The following is a 19,649-nucleotide window of genomic DNA, read 5'->3' as shown; positions in this document are numbered from 1 at the left end:
CCCTTAGAAATCCCAAGAATTTCACGGAAGCTTGACAAAAGTGTACACGAACAAAAGTGCCGAAAAGTGGTACTTTTCGGCACTTTTAAGGGTGCCGAAAAGTAGTACTTTTCGGCACACTTGTTTTAGTATCGAAAAATCTACCATTTTAGTAATATTCTCACGTGTGAAATGTGAGCTATTTTGCAACTTAATTGCAAAAAAGGCATTTATATGGCATAATATGTGTTCAAATTGACAGTTGTTGGAGACTATTCTCAACTTGTCACTCTTTACAAGATCATCGTACAAAATGGTCTATGTAATTAGTTAGTTTTGATTTCCTAACATTATATATCCAGAATTTTATAAATAGCAATTCTTTGTTAGTCTTCTTTTTTGAATCGCTGAGAAATTAAATCTAAATGATAATTTCCAGGAATTCTTTGATGAGTATCTTTAAGAATCTTTGAATTTTCTAGCAGCATTACTGCAAAATATGGTTAAGTGCTTCTTTGTGGAATTCATGTGGGAAAAAATCTGGTTGAATTTGCAATGGATTTCCAGCAAAAGTTTTTGAATTCCTAGTGAGAATAGATGTTACATAATAAGAAATGATCCATGTAGCTCAAGCGTAAACACGAGTGTATTCTTTAAAACCATGCTGGAGGTGATTTCTAGTCGGTCACTAATATCTTTTATTTCGTGGGCCAGGGGTATTTATGCGTCTATCAAACACATTCAAAAGGCCATTGATAAAATTTTAATATATTTAAAAGCTTTTGCTGCAAGGGGTAACCTTGAAGGTATTCATGATTGGATTCCTTAAAGATTTCTTGGAGATAATTGTGAAAGAATTCCTGGATGACTACTTGGAGAATTTCTTGGCTTCTGTGTCCCTCTTAAATTATCTAAAAGAATTCCAATACAAATCGCTGGAGGAATTCCTCTAGAAATCCTTCAAATTATTCAAAAAATCTACAAGTAGTCCTAAAAAAATGCCCGTGTAGCTGCCGGCTTAGAATAGCACTACGGACCACCTGTTCCGGGGGTAAAAGTCCACTAAACAGGTAACCCCAATCCAAGGTGTCAGGCGACCCGTGCTGAGGGATGAATGGTTGAGGGTGTTTAAAAGATGCTGGATCTTTAACGGGGCCCGTAGCGTGGGTAGATCGCCCTTATGGGTTGCGTTGCGGTGATAGATCTACCAAACCGAAATCTAGTATCGTCCTATTTTCCAATTTTGGAATATGTGTTCTGGCAATTCAAGGAATAATAGTATTTAGTCCTTATTACTGGTGTTTTGGAGACTTCCAGTTTTTGAATAAAACTGAGTTTACCAACTTCACTTTGCATATAGTTAAAAACCTCACCACCTGAGGCTAAACTTAATGCAAAGAAAATCAAATTGGGTTAGGGATCCATGTATGTACTGACTCTTCGAAGACTGGAAAGTGCTAGTACGCAAGGAACATGCTAGAATCCTTATTACTGAACAAATGTTCCATTATTGGAATGATATTGCTGCTAATGTTAAAACCCGGGTCCTAAACTTTCTACTGGGGAGAATTTAGCAGTAAAACAAGGGTGGTGCTAGGTTTCCGATGCATGGCCAATATCAGTACTCTTGTTTTGTTTTCTAAGAAAACAAAACAAATACTGTATCAAAATCGATACTTTGTTGCCCCTCAATGGCAATTGAGTAATGCGACATGCACTACACTAAGGATACGGGTAATGTCACAATAGATCTAAAACTGGTCGCAGTGACAAACCCGAACAGGAATAAAAAAAAAAATCCTAAAAAACCCCTAGAGTGAATCCGTGATAAAGATTATGAACGGATTACTGAAATTTTTGAACTTATCGCTGAATAAATTTTTGAAAAAATCCAGAGAGAAATTTCGGCAGAAATCATTACAGAAATTCTCGGAGCAAAACCGGCAGGAATCCCTGGAGAAATTTCTGAAAGTATACCTGGAGGAATTGATGAATTCCTGGAGGAATCCAAAGAGCAATTATGCGAGAATTTCAGGAAAAAAAAATCTGAAGAATCCGCATCAGAAATCCCTGAAGAAATTACTAGAAAAAAATTAGATGAATCCTTGGAGGAATTTCTGAACGCATTCCTGGAGGAATCTCTGGAGGAATTCTTCGAGAAATCACAGGAGGAGTTCCTAGATGTATTTCTGGAGGAGATCCTGGACAACCTTCTGGACAAATTCCATGCGGAATCCCTGAAGAAGTTCCTGGACTAATGCCTGGAGCATTAGGGGATTTTTTTTTATTATCGTACAAATTGGTACGAAATCCTGGAGAATTTTCTGGACAAATTCCTGAAAAATCCCGGGAGAAGTTAATGGAGAAATTTCTGAAAGAGGCATCCCTGGAGAAGTCCCTGGAGTAATGCCTGGAGCATTAGAAAAATTTCTGATGAAATTCCAAGATACATTTCTAAAAGAACTCCCAGAGGAATTTCTGGAGGAATTCCAGGAGGAATTCCATGAGGAAATCTTGGAGGAAATCTTGGAGGAGTTTCTGGAAGAATTACTGGAGGAATTTCACGGTAGAATCCTTAGAGGAATCCCTGAAGGAATTTCTGATATATTCCTTGAGTAATTTCTGGAGGAATCCGTGAAATAACTCCTGGACGGATTTCTAGATGAATCTCATCTCTCTTCTTGGCGTAACGTCCTCATTGGGACAAAGCATCTCAGTGTTCTATGAGCACTTCCACAGTTATTAACTGAGAGCTTCCTCTGCCAATGACCATTTTGCATGCGTATATCGTGTGACAGTTAAGAGATGAACCAGCCTAGGGCTGAAAATCTCTATAATAAAGAAATAATACTAATAATAATAAATCGTGTGACAGGCACGAAAATACTCAATGCCCAAGGAAGTCAAGGAAATTTCCTTTACGAAAAGATCCTGGACCGACCGGGAATCGAACCCGTCACCCTCAGCATGGTCATGCTGAATACCCGTGAGTTAACCGCCTCGGCTATATGGGCCCTTTCTAGAGGAATCTCTGGAGTTATCAACTCATGAATTAATTCCTGGAGGAAACCTGCAAAAATTTCCGGAGGAATCCCTTGGAAAAAATCCTATAAAATTTCCTAAAGAATCTCCTGAAAGAATATCTGAAGTAATCTCTGAAGGATTTCCTGCGGAAATTCTTGAAGGAATGCTGTAGGAATTTCCGAAAAAATTCCTGGAGGGATTCCTGGATCAATTTCTGAAGAAATTCCTGTAGCAATTTCTGAATAAATACCTGGGATAGATCTTCGTGGAATTCCTGGAGGAGTCCCTGGAGAAATGCCTGGATGAAAGAATTCCTAGAGGAATCTCAAGAGGAATTCATACAGGAACCCCTGGAGGAATTCTTGGAATAATTCCTGGAAAAACTCCGGGAGGAATTTCTGGGGGAATTTCTTAAAGAGCCCCTGGAGAAATTGCGGTAGTAATTTCTGAAGGCATTCGTTCAGGAATTCCTGAAGGAATTCGTATATGAATTCCTGGAGGACTTTCTGAAGGAATTCCTTGGGCATTTCTGAAGAAACCTCTTAAGGAATTCCTGGAAAAATTCTTAGAGAAATTTCTACCGAAATTCTTGGAAGAATCCCTGGAGGAATTCTGTAACGTTTTGACGTTTTTATTCTTTTAAGTAAAATAAAGTTTGAATTCAATTAGATTAAATTGATATATTTTTTTAATATTTTGATTTTGATTTTAGAATTTGTTTTTTTTTTATAATTAACTAGCTGTCCCCGGCAAACTTTGTCTTGCCTACTGCGTTTTTTGACGTTTCATGTCACTAGCCAAACGCCCAAGTCCCCGTTCAAAATGTATGAAAACCCGATTTTCAAAAACTCTCAATTTCCCATGTTTTAGGCCTCATAAACCTTCCTTGGGTGAAAACTAACAGAACAAAACTTAGACGACCCAAATCGGACCATCCGTTCGCAAGTTATGCGCGGTCCCACGTATGCCACTGCATTTTTATATATATAGATTATTAGTTTTCATGATTATTTTAGTTAATTTGTAGCTTTTGACGTTTTTATCTTTTCAAGTAAAATCTTAATTGAATTGGATTCGTTGAATTTGCCTTAGAGTTTGAACCGTTTCATTTAGTAGAGATTATCCGTTTCATGTAAGGTTTGTGTCTAGGCTAAGCTAATGACGATTCATGTTACGTATCTTATAGGAGTTTTTTCGATGGCGCAACATAGATTTGTCTGGGACCATTTGGGCAGGAGCACCTATTTTGGGCACTTGCTGCTACAACTCAGTCAATTTCAAACCGATTGATTTGAATTTTTGTACATGGCTCGATACTGTGCCTAGCTGACCGTGTCTCAAAAATCAAGTCAATCGGTTGAAAATTGACTGAGTTATAGCAGCAAGTGCCCAAAATAGGTGCTCCTGCCCAAATGGTCCCAGACCCTACTTTTAATTGTTCGATTGTTGTTGTTTATTCAGTTTTTAGTCTCTTTTGGTGTAAATTTCCGTTATTGTTTCAGTTTAAGCGTTTTTGTATTAAGTTTTTAGTGCGTCCGAGTGTTCATTCGAGCCATGGCCGTTCGAGAAAGCCCTTGAGGTAAGAGTCGTCGAAATGGTCGGGCAAACCTATAATGAACCGGTGGTCTCTCGTACGTGAGAGTGGCGCAAAAGCCATAGCGTTTTAAGACTCTCGAGTAAATTCGGCGAACGGTTACAATTCTTGGAAAGAACCCTGAAGGAATCCCTGAAACAAATTTCTGGAGGAACCTCTGAAGGCATTTCTGGAGGAACTTCCGGACAACTTCCAGGTGGAATCCCAGGAGGAATTCCTGAAGAAATCTTTACAGGAAATCTTGGGGATATTCCATGGAACTATTCATGGAAAAATTCCAGGAGGAATCCCTAAATCAATTCTTTAAAAAAACCTTCAATGAATTCCTGGAAGAATCTCTAGAGGAATTCTGGAAGGAATCCATGGAGAAATTTCTGAAGAAATTCCTAGAGGAATTCTGAGAGGAATTTCTGGTGGAGTTCCAGGAGAAATTTGAAGAGGAATTTCTGGAGGAATTCCAGGAGTAATTTCAGAAGGAATTTCTGGAAGAATTACTGGAGGAAGCATCGGTGGAATTTCTGGATGAATCCATGAAATAATTCCTGGAGGAATGTGTAGAGGAAACCGAGGAGAAGAAATTCCTGGATTAATACTTGGAGGAAACCCTGGAAGGATTTCTGGAGGAATTCCTGGAAGAATTCCTGAAGCAATTGCTGTGCGAATTTCCGGAGAAATGCCTGGAGGAATTCCTGGATCCATTCCTGAATAAATTCCCGGAGGTATTCCTGAAGAAATACCTGGGGTAATTCCGGTGAAATTCGTGGTAGAAATGCCTGGATGAAATCCTGGAAGAATGCCAGGGGCAATACTTGGAATAGTTCTTGAATGAATTCCGGAAATTTCTAAAAGAATCCCTTGAGGATTTCCTGGAGGATTCCTGAAAAAAAATATTTGAAGGAATTCTTAGAGAAATCTCAGGAGGAATTCATGCAGAAATCCCAGCAGAAATTATTGGAATAATTCTTGGATAAACTCTGGGAGGAATTCTTGCGAAAATTTCTTAATGAATCCCTGGAGGATTTTATAGATAAATTCTTGGAGAAACTGCGGTAATAATTTCTGAAGAAATCTTGGAATGCCTGGAGGAATCCCTATAGAAATCTCTGGAGGAACTTCTGAAGGAATGCCTGGAGGAACCCCTGGGTAAATTTCTGGAGACATTCCTGTATCAATTGCTGGAGGAGTATCTCGAGAAATTCCTTAAGAAATCCTTTGAGGAAACCCTGGAGAATTTTCTTCAAGAATCCCTGAAGAAATTCTTGGACTAATGCCTGGAGCAATTTCTGGAGAAACTCTCAGGAGAAATTTCTAAACAAACCTCTTGAAAAATTCCTAGAGGGATCCTTAGAGAAATTTCTAGAGAAATTCTTGGAAGAATTCCTGGGAAAATTCTTGGGAAAATCCCTGGAGGAATCCCTGAAGCAGTTTCTGGAGGAACGTCAGGAATGCCTAGAAAGTTCTGGGCAAATTTCTGCAGGAAGTTCTGGACAAATTCCTTGCGGAATCCCAAGAAGAATTCCTGGATAAATTTGTAAAAGAATTTTCGTGGAAATTCCGAGGAACTATTCCTGGAATAAATTCCCTGAGGAATTTCGAGACAAATTCTGGAAGCAATTACTGGGTAAATTTCTGAAGAAATTCCAAGATTAATTTCTTAAGAAATTCCAAGAAAAATTTCTGAATAAATTCCAAAAGAAATTTGTAGAATAATTCCTAGAGCGATTTTTGGAGGAATTCCCGGAGGAATTCCTGGAGGAATTGCGGTAGTAATTTATGAAGCGATTCCTATGGGAGTTCCTGGATCAATTCCTGGAGGACTTTCTGAAAAGGTTCTTGGGGTAATTCTTAAGAAACTTCTTGAGGAATTCCTGGAGGCATCCTTAAAGGAATTTCTAGAGAATTACTTGGAAGAATCCTTGGGGGAATTCTTGGAAATAAACCTGGAGGAATCCCTGAAACAATTTCTGGAGGAACCTCAGGAGGAATTCCTAAACAAATCACTGTAGGAAATCTTGGGAAAATTCCGTGGAACTATTAATGGAAGAACTCCAGGAGGAATCCATAAACGAATACCTTGAGGAATCCCTGAATGAATTCCTTGAAGAATCTGAAGAAGAATCTAGAGGAATTCTGGTAGAAATCCATGGAGAAATTTCTGAAGGAATTCCTGGAGATATTTTTAGAGGAATTCTGAAAGGAATTTCTGGTGGAGTTCCAGGAGGAATTTCCAAAGGAATTTCTGGAGGAATTCCAGGAAGAATTCCAGAAGGATTTTCAGGAGGAATTACTGCAGGAATCATCGGTGGAATTTCTGGAGGGATCCATGAAATAATTCCTGCAGGAATGTGTAGAAGAAACCCTAGAGAACAAATTCCTGGATTAATTCTTGGAGGAAACCCTGGAAGAATTCCTGGATCCATTCTAGAATAAATTCCTGGAGGAATTCCTGAGGAAATACCTGGGGTAATTCCTGTAGAAATTCTTTGTACAACTCTTGCAGAAGTCCCTGGAGAAATGCCTAAATAACATCCTAGAGGATTGGCAGGAGGAATACCTGGAAAAGTTCTTGAAAAAAATCCGGGAGGAATTTCCGAAGGAATCCCTTGAGGAGTTTCTGGAGGAATCTCAAGATTTATGATGAAATACAAAGCTCGATTTCTGAGACAATTCCAGGAGGAGTTTCTGATGAATTCTAAGAGGAAATACTGAAGAAACCGCTAAAATTCCTGAGGAAATCCTGAAATCCTGGATTAATTCCTGGGGGAGTTTCTGAAGAAATCCCAACAAGAGATCTTGCGGGCATTTTGAAATAATCCCGGAATTCGTTTTTAAAAGAATAACAGAAGAAATTTCCGGTGAATTTCTGGAGGAACTCGAAGTAATTTCTGAAGAAACCCGATGAGCAATCCCGGAAGCAAGCCCATGAGGAACTCTATGGAATCTCAGGAGATCTTTCTTAGCGAATACCTGGAAGAATTTTTGTAGGAATATTCCTGGATAAAAAAATTGAAGAAATCAATGTCTGCAGTTATTGTTGAAGGCATACTAAGATCCCTAAAGGTTTTTTTTGTACATTTTTTTCAAACCATTCTTGGAGTATTTTTTAATAATCTCTAAGTAAAATTTTCTAAAAGTTTTTCTGGAATACATTCCTGCAGAAATACTTCGAATTATTCCAGATGTAATTATTGGAGCAATCTCTAGTGGAATTCTGGAAGGCATATATGGAGAAATTCCTGTAGAAATCGCTGAATACCTACAGAAATACCTTAAAGGATCTCTGGCGAAATTTCTAACGGAAACCTCGAAAAAAGCACTGGAACAATTGCTGGAGGAACCTCTAAAGGTATCCCAGGACAAATCCCCGAAAAAATGTCTAGTGGAATCCCTAGATGAATTCTTGATTGAATTTTTGGAAGAAGCCATGATGAAATCACTGAAGCAAGCTATGGAAAAAAATCTTGGAGGAATTGTTCGTACTCATATAGTTTACGAAACTATGAACAAATCTAAAACAGTCATTTTGATTGCCTACTCAAAACTACAATACCAATTTGTATAATCACATATCGGGTGCCCATCCCGCTTAAAATTCATCTCAAGTCAGGCCCCCCCTGGGCCCCCTCCAGGAAAAAATCCTAGCTACGCCAATGGTGTGGACAAATTTCCGAAAAAAGATAGATTCTGAAAACCTGAACAAACACATAGATAAGGGTTTGCAAAGATCCCTAAAAAAACCCATGGATATTTCTAAAGGAATTTCCGTAGAAAATCATAGGATATATGTTTTAATGACTTTATTAAAGAATCCGTGGAAAAATCATTCGAGTTAATGCAGGAATCTCTGGAGAAGTTCCTACTTAAATCACTAAGAGTAATTTTGCAAAAATTTCTGGAGGAATTTCCGCAGGATTTTCTGAATGAATCCCAGATGAAATTTCTACACACATTCTTGTGAAAATTTTCTATGAAATCCCTAGAACAATTCCTGAACAAATCTTTGGCAAAATTCTTGAAGAAATGCCTGATTGAATTTCTGAAGTAATATCTGGAAACTTTTCTGAAGAGTCTGGAAACTTTTTGAATGAATTTTTTATAGAATATTTGAAAACATTTTTAAAGAAATTCCTGTTGGAAATTCTGAAGGAATCCCTCGAGAAGCTTCAGCATATTTGTAGATCCGTGTCAAATATTGTGCTCAGCATCTCAAAGTTGACTACTCTGTATGAAAATCGGCGTTTGTCCGAACAGTTATAAACCACAGTGTACATGCGCTTGTGGTACATTGTTTTATGTGTGTTTGCTGTCATGCTGTTTGTTAAATTAGACCAAAATCTGTGTCCCATTAGAATTGTGCTTATGTTACTGGATCAAGTTTATCTTACACTATTGTAAATAATAAGTAGCATTGTGAAAGTGCAAGTAAACAGCATGAAGAGGCATTATGTCGGCAAAGAAACTCATTCGTCACGGTGCAATATTTTCAATGTCATGGTACATGAAAGCTCTGGCTAGTGCATCTCCCCTCGGTGACTTCACACCGTGCTACCTCAATTAATTATCACCACCGCGACGGTGCCAGGTTTTGCATGCTGCATGCAGTTACCTCAAAGACCCAGTTCCCGATTAGTCTAGTGCGGTGAGCTAACGGTATCGCAAGAACTGCTCCGGAACCTAACTCTTCCCGATTCCAGCCCAAGATGGTAGTCAACTCAGTACGCAGTCCCGCGTCGACACCGTCGGATGTAGTCGGCTTTGAAAGTTCTTCGGAGCCAACACCGTCCATCGATCGCCAATTCTCCTACTATCATCGTCCGCATCCGTTTGTTTTTACCATGTATTCACCGAGCTACAACCCGTACTACGGCCCGTCGCATCCCGGAGGACCGGTGTCGGCTCCGGGCCCTCCATATCCGGTATACTCCGCAGCGGATAGCTCCCAGGGTCACAGCACCAAGTACGGACCTCCTCCTCCCAGTTCGTCCGGGTATGGCGGTGGGAGTAGTGGCCACGGAGGCAGTTCCTATGGACCGCCTGGACCTCCCTCCGGTGGTTACGAGTATCATCCCCCACCGCACCACCCTCCACCGGTGTCGCATCCGATTCCAATCCACATCCACAAATCGAAGCCGAAGAAGGGCAAGGGAGCCGCCCTGTCTGCGCTGACACTGTTGGCGTTTCTGTACTTTTTGAACTTGCTGCAAAGCTGCTTGAAGGAGCACATGGACACGATGAATCCGACCGTAAGTAAAAGGATTTTTTTATGCAACCAACACAGTTTACATTCACCATAACTGAAGATTTAGGACGAAAATGAGTTGAGCAGTTCCGTTTAAACTACACATGGCATAAGTCGTTGCAAACATATATTAACTCAAATTCAGTTGAATTAAAAATGAATTTAGGGTACATTGTGTTCTATTGAAAGTGTTGTTGGTATGAGACGTAAAATTGTGTGTTATGATAGAAATTTAGTGGGTTTCTTTCTTATTGCACATACTATTGCAGATAAGCTGTCGGACCTTTCGGATGCTGTGGATATAATCTCAAGCACCGGTCTATTCTTACATTGTTTGATAGTTCAGGAAGCTTCTTACAAGGTGTTAGAGTTTTGAATAAGCAGCGATAATTCAACTCACGTCTTTCACTCTGAAACCATTGTTATACGAAAATGTCGATTATATTCTACTCTACTGCATACTTGAAAAACTCCGGTTGGATTAAGGTGAAACGGGACGCCGTGTTATTTTTCCTATCTTGCCTCTCTTTCTAACAATTTGCCTCGCGATTTTGAAGATGGTAATCTCGAGTTCTATCGCACTGAAGATGTTGAAAACCAATCAGCATATGCACTGCAAGTGAGCATACACAATGATAGGTTTTTGTTGCAAAATATGAAGTAGAATCTGAGATTACCATCTTAGTAGCCACAAAGCAATGGCGGATATTTCCTCGACCGTCCCGTCCGCCCTTAACAATCTATCGAAACACTGTTTTGCTGGGTCTCCACCAGAAACTAAGTCCATGTTAACAGTTCGCTGAACTGTCAGAGCACAGCTTCGTTAAGTCATCTACCTGAAGGGCGCTTTGCATCACGTCGAATAGAGTCCTGATGCACATATCGGCTAACAATGTAGGAACCATAAGTAGGAAAACCGCTATTATTGGGTTGCCTCAATAGCCTATCTGCTATGAGATTCCACAAAAATGGTGACAAGACTCCTCCCTTTTTATCTGTATTAACGAGATTTTTAGCCCTAGGCTAGTTCTTCTCGGGACCCACGCTTTACTTCCCTTCCGAAGGAAGAACTCACATTTTGCGAGTTTGTCGGGAGTGGGATTCGATCCTCCAGGTCCTCGGCGTGATAGTCAAGTGTTCTAACCATCACACCAGGTCCGCTCCGCCCAAGACTCCCCCTTGGGGGCATCCACAAACACTTAATTTTCTAATCGCTGCTTGATGCAATGTCGAGAAGAGTATTTGGTGAATGCAATTGGAAATTATTAGAGATATATATCATGAATGTCATATGGTATAGAAAGGCACGTTGTTAAAGCCTCGATATCTAAAAGGAAACACCCAAACAGATCACTTTTGAGGGTATGCATTCTCGATATCGTTAACAACCTTGTGTAAAATAGTTCACAGTGGACTTTCCAGGTTGGTAGACATGTTGGTTCACATGTAGTGGCACGCTGGCCAGATGAACATCACGGATGCAATGATGCACAATACGTTCTAAGCATTTCAGAAGAAAAGAGATCAAACTGATAGGCCTGAAACTCTTTGCTTCTTTATGCGACGCACGACCCACGTTCGGAACAAACTTTACAGTAATCCCACCAAGATTTGAAGATATACCACCCTGTAGCAAAACTTCAAAAAAGTGTTTTTTTTTTTCTTCAAAACGTGTTTGAAATAATCACTTCTTGTTGGAAGCAAAATAGGGTAAATCCCATCTGCCCCAGGAGATTTTAAAGGAGCAAAGCTATTTAGTGTCCACTCAATCGATTCTATAGTAAAGATACTCTGTGCCGATGGCAGAGAATCAGTACAAGAAAAGACATCACGTTCATCCGAAGATGTAATATCCGCACATCCGGGGAAGTGTGTGCTGAATAAGCACTCCAGAACTTCCTCGTCGGAGGAAGTGAAATCGCCGTTTGGCAAACGAAGTCCGTTCACTCGAAAATCCTCAGATTTCGCAAGGATTTTGTATAAACGACTGACTTCACGCAAACGGGAAACATTTGCAATTTTGAGTTTTCAGTCGGATCGTTCAGCAGACCGGAGAGCTTTCTTGCAGGGCGTATAAGCCGACCTGAAAACTTCCGAATCAGCTGAACGTTGGCTGTTCCGACTTGTTCACGATACGATGGTCACTCGCGACACTTGGCACGCTCCGTGATATGATCACGACGCACTAAGGGGTGTTTGGCCAATCTAGCTGGCCAATATTATTTTCAGGGGATTTTCACATATCTAATTCGCAATTAGCATTGAAACACTACATAAACGATATTTGAATGCAATTTGCATGATTCACACAGTTACAAATGCTCTTTTCAATTAAATAATTGATATATTAAAGGAAGTCTTACACTTTTTAATGAAATTGCCTACCTTTAGGCGTATATTACGGTTTAGAGAAATTTATTTATCAAATAATTCCAAAAGTACATCACATGTAAGAATTTTGACAACAAATTCGAATTTGGGGAAGCTGCATTTTACTTGTCAGGGTATTTTTTACATAAACGAACATTGTTTATTGAAGACATTTCTCATTGAAAAACACAAAAAAATAATGATAAATTCTTGTTCAATATGTACTGATTCTTAGTTCAATATGAACTGAGTAAACCAATACTTGTTTTAATAATATGAAACGTTTAACTTTCACTTTTATGCAATGGTCGTTGGTAAAAATTGATAGGTATGATCAATGTCACCTTATATTACGATTACTTTGATAACTCGTGAAGCATTGCATACTTTACGTAATAACTATCATTTCAACGATCAGTTCAGCAAAATGTATACGAGGATCAAAAATTATAAGTAAAGAACTCCATCTCAAAATTATTTCGATGGAAAAGAAGTTAACTTAGAGTTTTTAAGCCAAAAGTTAAATTCGAAGATGTGTTTTCCTTTGTTAACAGTTTCAACCTGTTCTACAATCCCATTTTAAACAAATTTTCCAATTAATTGACATTTATTTTTGGTAAATCTAACAAAATAGAATCAAAATAGGCCCTTCAAACGCTTAACTGAATGGGTTCTGATGAAATAGAACTAAATTTGAAAAATCAGACGGCTATCCCCAAAGAGTGTAATACGCCTTAAAATATGCAATGACCCTGAAATTACAATTTCTGCAATAGATTTCATTCAGAAAACGTTGATTACTCAAAAGTACGCACTTTTACGCAGCTGGATTTTCTATTAGGCTCAAAAAGGATGTAAGTGCTTGTGTTATAGGAAGTCTCGACCCAGCAATCGCCAGCAATCAAAAACTGCAGATGTTTTTTTTGCTTGTTTTCACATGAGGGAGCCCCAAAGTAAGAAACTATACAAATTTTGAAAACATGAATGGTTTTATCACCTCGTTGCAACAATTGTGGTATATTTTGTCTATTGAAACTGACTTTGCGGTTAAAAAACTGAAAACATATTCAAACAACCGGAGACAAACTTTACTCAAAAATTGTAAAATTCCTCAACCCTAGCTTTGACCTAAAGCAGACTTTGTATAGGTTTGTTGGATGGATATTCGAGTATAGGGCATTATTCCACAACTATCCATGTGTCATATTCAGTACACATTTTCACAATACGAGCGACTTTGAAAAATGACTTATGGCCAGCTAGATTGGCCAAACGCCCCTTAGTGCGACGGTAGAAATCACAACCGTGGGAGGAAAAAACAGTTCAAATCACTAGCGAAAAGGTTCACTATGTAAAAACGACGACGACGACGGGGTTAATTCGACTCGATATACTTGGTCTATTCGGTATGACCGACGCGAGGGCAGAAACAACAGATGCGTTTGCTTCTATTCGATTGCTTTTATTAACCCGTAAACACCCGGGACGATCTACTTTTGGTAGAAATGCAATATCTTCTTTGTTTTAAAACATTTTACCCCGGATTTTTTTTTATAGTCAAGGGGAATAGTTGTGCTAAGAAATGCATGGTACATCCCCCGTTTGCACCCTCCCCCCTTTTGCAGGGAGCCGAAAATACGTGGCTTTTTTTGTACTTTTTTTATAAATTCTGCATGTATTTGCTCAAATTTCATCGTTTTGCAAATCATCAATAGTTTTCACTGATCCTAGACATGCAATGTATTACTACCAGTGCTGAAAATTTCATTTCGTCATATCTAAATTCAATCACATACAGCTCATTTTAGAGGCTGAACCTGAGAATATGGTATATGAAAAACTTGTGCGGCTAGACCAGTTCTGCAAGAAAGTCACGGAAAAACTGCTAGTTTTTGAATATTTAAGGTAAATGTCACGGGCAACCTTTGAAAAATGCCAAATGATATTCACCGTGAATATCATTTGCATTTTTCGAAGGTAGTCCGTGACATTTGCCGCCAGACGGGGTGACATTGGGCCTGGGGGGTAACTTTGGGCCAAAAATTAAGAAAGATGTTTCGCTCAAAATACTAAAATTTATCAAGGTGATTATCAAAAAGAGGATGGTATACGGTAAATATAACTTGCGTTGACCATTTGATGTAGAAAAAAGTCACATTTAGTCAATTTTCTATTAAGAAAACTTGATGTGAATTTTATGGGTAGGTGTACTGTACAATATCGTTATTTTAAAATGCCCAGCATAAAACAGCTGAATACCGAACATGTAATGAATTACTGTTTTCTTGGTGTGTTGGGTAGTTGTTTTGAAAAGTATAATGAGTTTTCTTGGTTTGGTATGCTATTTTGCATGAAAAATTTATTTACTCAAGCTGGTGTACAAATAGGGGTATTAGGGGCATAATGGACACCCTAAGCAAATGAGTATGTTAGGCCTGTATAACAGACAAAAACTTAAAATATTATCAGTTGACTTACAACTTTAACTTGTTTCCTACGTATTTCAATCATTTACAGCTGGTAGAATGTCATTATTGTGAAGAAATAATGAATTGAAAACCGTGTGTTTTTTGGGGCTGGCAGGAAAGGTACGGGGCGAAATGGACACCCATCGGGGCATAATGGACACCCCTGCATATTTTATGCTGTATCTTTGAGAATACCGACCAGTTAAGTAATTTGTCAACGGAGATCAATACCACAGATATAATACTCCATCTTAGACGAGTTTACATAACATCAAAGTTAATTAAATCAATTTTAGGCCATAATAATCGGATTATTTTTTTTTCAAACTTTTTAAAACGCCTAACAGTATGCTACGCGCGTACATCCATTCATAATTGCCAGTGTTCATTTCGCCCCGAACAGACTACAACATTGAAATTGCTATTTTCAGTGTGTTCTGATCAAAAATATAATACTTCATCCATTGCTAAATCTACGTATACATGTAGATAAGCTAACAATTCACTTGTTTGTATGGTGGACACACTCAATCACTCGTAATACCTTATTTGCTGCTGCTTCGTAATTATAAGATATCCACCATATGAAAAACATATTTCAATTTCAATGATATTTTGGTTATTTTGAAGGAATATAAATGGTACTTTTAATAAATAGAACAATGACTTGTTCCTTTACACTTATGCATTGAAAGTTTTACATAAAAGTCAACGGTTTCGGCAAAAACAGGGGTGTCCATTTCGCCCCGGGTGTCCATTATGCCCCTAATCCCCCTACTTCGTTTTGAGGGTGACTTTGGGCCATATAAAAGCAATGCAATCAGTACGAGAACCTTACAAATGTGAATTAAAACGACTGAGAGTATTCACATCATTTTATGCATAATATGGTGTAAAATTTTGGAAATAAATGTTAGATTCATGCAGAATTAAAATTCACACATATCAGTTGCTAGGCAGATGATAGAGAAATATTACTTTCGTCTTTTGAGAATGTTAGTTGGAGTTATATTTATGGGATAGCGGATATATTGTGTAGGAACGTTGATCGTTTACAATAAATGTGGTAAAATTGTCACGTTTGTTTGTCTGTGATGTTATTTTGAAGTGACTAGACACTGATAGGTTGTGGGCAAGTAGGGGGATTAGGGGCATAATGGACACCCGGGGCGAAATGGACACCCCTGTTTTTGGCGAAACCGTTGACTTTTATGTTAAACTTTTAATGCATAAGAGTAAAGGAACAAGTCATGGTGCTATTTTTCAAAAGTACCATTTATATTGCTCCAAAATAACCAAAATATCGTTGAAATTGAAATATGTTTTTCATATGGTGAAATTCTTATAATTTCGTAGCAGCAGCAAATAAGGTATTATGAGTGTTGGGGAGTGTCCACCATAAAAACAATTGATTTGTTACCTTATCAACATGTATACGGAGGTTTAGCAATGGATGAAGTATTTTATTTTTGATCAGAATTTACTAAAAATAGCAATTTTAATGTTGTAGTCGATTCGGGGCGAAATGAACACCGGCTATTACGAATGGATGTACGAGCATTGCATACTGTTAGGCGTTTTAGAGAGTTTGGAAAAAATCATTCCGATTATTTTTGCCTAAAATTTGTTTTATTAACTTTGATGATATGTAAACTCGTCTAAGATGGAGTATTATATCTCTGGCATTGATCTTCGTAGGCATATGACTTAACTGATCGATGTAATCAAAGAATTAGCATAAAATATGTGGGGTGTCCATTATGCCCCGATGGGTGTCCATTTCGCCCCGTACCTTTCCTGCCAGCCCAAAAAAACACACGATTTAAAAATCGTTATTTCTTTACAATAAAGAGATTCTACCTGCTATAAATGATTGAAATACGTAGGAAACAAGTAAAAGTTGTAAGCCAACTGATATTATGTTAAGTTTTTCTTCGTTATACAGGTCTAACGTACCCGTTTGCTTAGGGTGTCCATTATGCCCCTAATCCCCCTATCTATATATTTGATAGTTTCGATTTTCAAGCGATGTTATCTCAAATTGAACTGTTTTGTTTGAATTTTAGTGTTTGGCCCAATGCCACCCCCTAGAAGGGGTGGAATTGGGCCAATTTAATTTAAGCTATGTCATTGTCAAAATTAAAGTTAAAGCATTTTCACTTTAAACAATCCTAAACAGTATAAAAATGAACGTGTCTACCGAATACATCATTGTTTTAGAGCTAAAATTTTGTTGTAACGACCTATAAAGAGATGGACTATGCAATTTTGGCCCAATGACACCCCCACTGGCGGTACCTTAAATATTCTAAAAATATCGTTTTTTCCGTGACTTTCTTGCAGAACTGGTCTAGCCGCACAAGTTTTTCATATACCATATTCTCAGGTTCAGCCTCTAAAATGAGCTGTAGGTGATTGAATTTAGATATGACGAAATGATTTTTTCAGCACTGATTACTACCCATCATAGTCAGTTGAAGTTTTGATCCCAGAGCTATTCTAAGGCCTCCAAAATACTTTGAAGTTTGTGACACAAATCTAACATTCTCAACCAAATTTTATGCACGATGAATGATCACAGAACATAGTCTACGGTACTCAAAAAGCCTCAAAGTACCCCTAGAAAATTTGCGGTATATGACTTGGGTGATCTTGGTCATCCAAACTACTCTGGAATTCATTTTCTTAAGATCTAAAGCATCTACCATCGTTTGTGTTCACTCTGTTCAAGAAATTTATTCACGTTGATGTCCATTAAACCTCGCTATGCTATGAGCAACTTGATATTGTGGTAGTTGGACATTCCGTGAAATACAAATGGCCTCCAATACACTTTGAAGTTTGGGTTACGATATCTACATGCTGTATCATACTTTAGTTGTGAAAAATATTCGTGGAATGTAGTCTATACTGATGATGGAACCTCAGTGCACATCTATAATGCTTTTGGTACACTCATGGGATATTCCAGGCTTTCCAAACTATTCTGGAGTTGGGAACTTCAAGGCCTACAGGCTCTACTCTTGTTTTTCTTCACTCTAACGGCATAGGGTATATCATGTATTTTGGACAGGCTGAGGACAACGTTGGAAAAATCGTCCCCTAGCTTCCTTAGAAAGCAATTGATTATTTTGCAAAGTTACCAATACGCTTATAGTACGATCGTACTTTGCGTTCCTTGTGACAAAAACCTTAACGAAAGTCTTTTAAGCTATGAAAATCACAATTTCCAATCGCCTGTTAGAACAGCATTTTGGACACCGAATATATGTTTTGGACACCCTCAGGTATATATAATTTGGACAGGGCAATTATCTCAATGTTTAGCCATGAATACTGCTAAATCATGGAAGTAGCATAAATTAACAAATATTTTCTTACAAATAATCAAATTTCTCCGCTTAACAGGCATCTATTTCGATAACTAGGGGGATTAGGGGCATAATGGACACCCGGGGCGAAATGGACACCCCTGTTTTTGCCGAAACCGTTGACTTTTATGTAAAACTTTCAATGCATAAGTGTAAAGGAACAAGTCATTGTTCTATTTATTAAAAGTACCATTTATATTCCTTCAAAATAACCAAAATATCATTGAAATTGAAATATGTTTTTCATATGGTGGATATCTTATAATTACGAAGCAGCAGCAAATAAGGTATTACGAGTGATTGAGTGTGTCCACCATACAAACAAGTGAATTGTTAGCTTATCTACATGTATACGTAGATTTAGCAATGGATGAAGTATTATATTTTTGATCAGAACACACTGAAAATAGCAATTTCAATGTTGTAGTCTGTTCGGGGCGAAATGAACACTGGCAATTATGAATGGATGTACGCGCGTAGCATACTGTTAGGCGTTTTAAAAAGTTTGAAAAAAAAATAATCCGATTATTATGGCCTAAAATTGATTTAATTAACTTTGATGTTATGTAAACTCGTCTAAGATGGAGTATTATATCTGTGGTATTGATCTCCGTTGACAAATTACTTAACTGGTCGGTATTCTCAAAGATACAGCATAAAATATGCAGGGGTGTCCATTATGCCCCGTACCTTTCCTGCCAGCCCCAAAAAACACACGGTTTTCAATTCATTATTTCTTCACAATAATGACATTCTACCAGCTGTAAATGATTGAAATACGTAGGAAACAAGTTAAAGTTGTAAGTCAACTGATAATATTTTAAGTTTTTGTCTGTTATACAGGCCTAACATACTCATTTGCTTAGGGTGTCCATTATGCCCCTAATACCCCTATTACAGTTTTTATTAAAATCGAGGAAATATCGCCAGACCCACAGAAAACGCCTCCAAGTATGCAATCGCTCTGCATCCCCATGTAGTTCGTCAGATGACCAAATTATATTAACAGTAGAAACCATGCAATGTATTTTGGACATATCCTATTTTAAGCGTTCTAGATGAATGTTAAGAGATTAGTTGCCTAATGCTTCTTTATTGAACATGTTTCGTTGCAAAAAGGCTTTTAAATTTCTTACAATTATTAATTCAACCATTTTGAGGTGAATATTGTAAGTGACTATGAAGTGTATGTCGTCTTGCATACCTGTGCATTTGAGGGGTTTTAGTGAAATAATTTACATTTTCGATAATTTTGGAGTAAATTCATAATTGTTAAGCGTATTTTCAACGTAAGTCATCACAATAGGGTCTATTTGATCCAATAATCGATATTGAGAAGTATTTCCTTTTATTAGCTCTCCGGAACAAGGCATACATCGCCGTGCATGTCCAAATTATATACATGTCCAAATTATATTTTTTACCCTAATTCTTTCACGATTGTGTCTGTTGCACCTTATTATATTACGAGTATATCTATTTGTTGCTATTTGGGTGTCTACTGGTATACAAATGGACCCAATGTATTTTGAAGTATGGGTCGCAATATCTGTAAATCTATACAGGGTGTTAGGTTCCTGAGTGCAAACTTTTTAAAGGGTGAT

At 38.0% G+C, this 19,649-nt stretch overlaps 1 protein-coding gene across 1 annotated transcript; it reads left to right on the top strand.

Moving 5' to 3' along the window:
- Nucleotides 1–8,733: 8,733 nt before the first annotated feature.
- LOC109400044 (uncharacterized) lies at nucleotides 8,734–10,141 on the top strand. Its single transcript, XM_062858219.1, has 2 exons — nucleotides 8,734–9,840; nucleotides 10,106–10,141. Exons 1-2 carry the CDS (start codon nucleotides 9,298–9,300, stop codon nucleotides 10,139–10,141), a joined length of 579 nt encoding a protein of 192 aa, XP_062714203.1. The 5' UTR covers nucleotides 8,734–9,297.
- Nucleotides 10,142–19,649: the final 9,508 nt, after the last annotated feature.

Source organism: Aedes albopictus, chromosome 1 (assembly GCF_035046485.1).
Source record: "Aedes albopictus strain Foshan chromosome 1, AalbF5, whole genome shotgun sequence".
NCBI classification, from domain to species: domain Eukaryota; kingdom Metazoa; phylum Arthropoda; class Insecta; order Diptera; family Culicidae; genus Aedes; species Aedes albopictus.
Note: the sequence above shows the minus strand (reverse complement) of the source record. Positions and strands in the feature narration are given on the sequence as shown.

Excerpts from the sequence above, each read along its gene's own strand:
- LOC109400044 (XM_062858219.1), top strand. The coding sequence starts at position 9,298 with ATGGTAGTCAACTCAGTACGCAGTCCCGCGTCGACACCGTCGGATGTA. Across the intron at positions 9,841-10,105 it reads TGGACACGATGAATCCGACC|ATAAGCTGTCGGACCTTTCG; the intron begins GTAAGTAAAAGG and ends ATACTATTGCAG.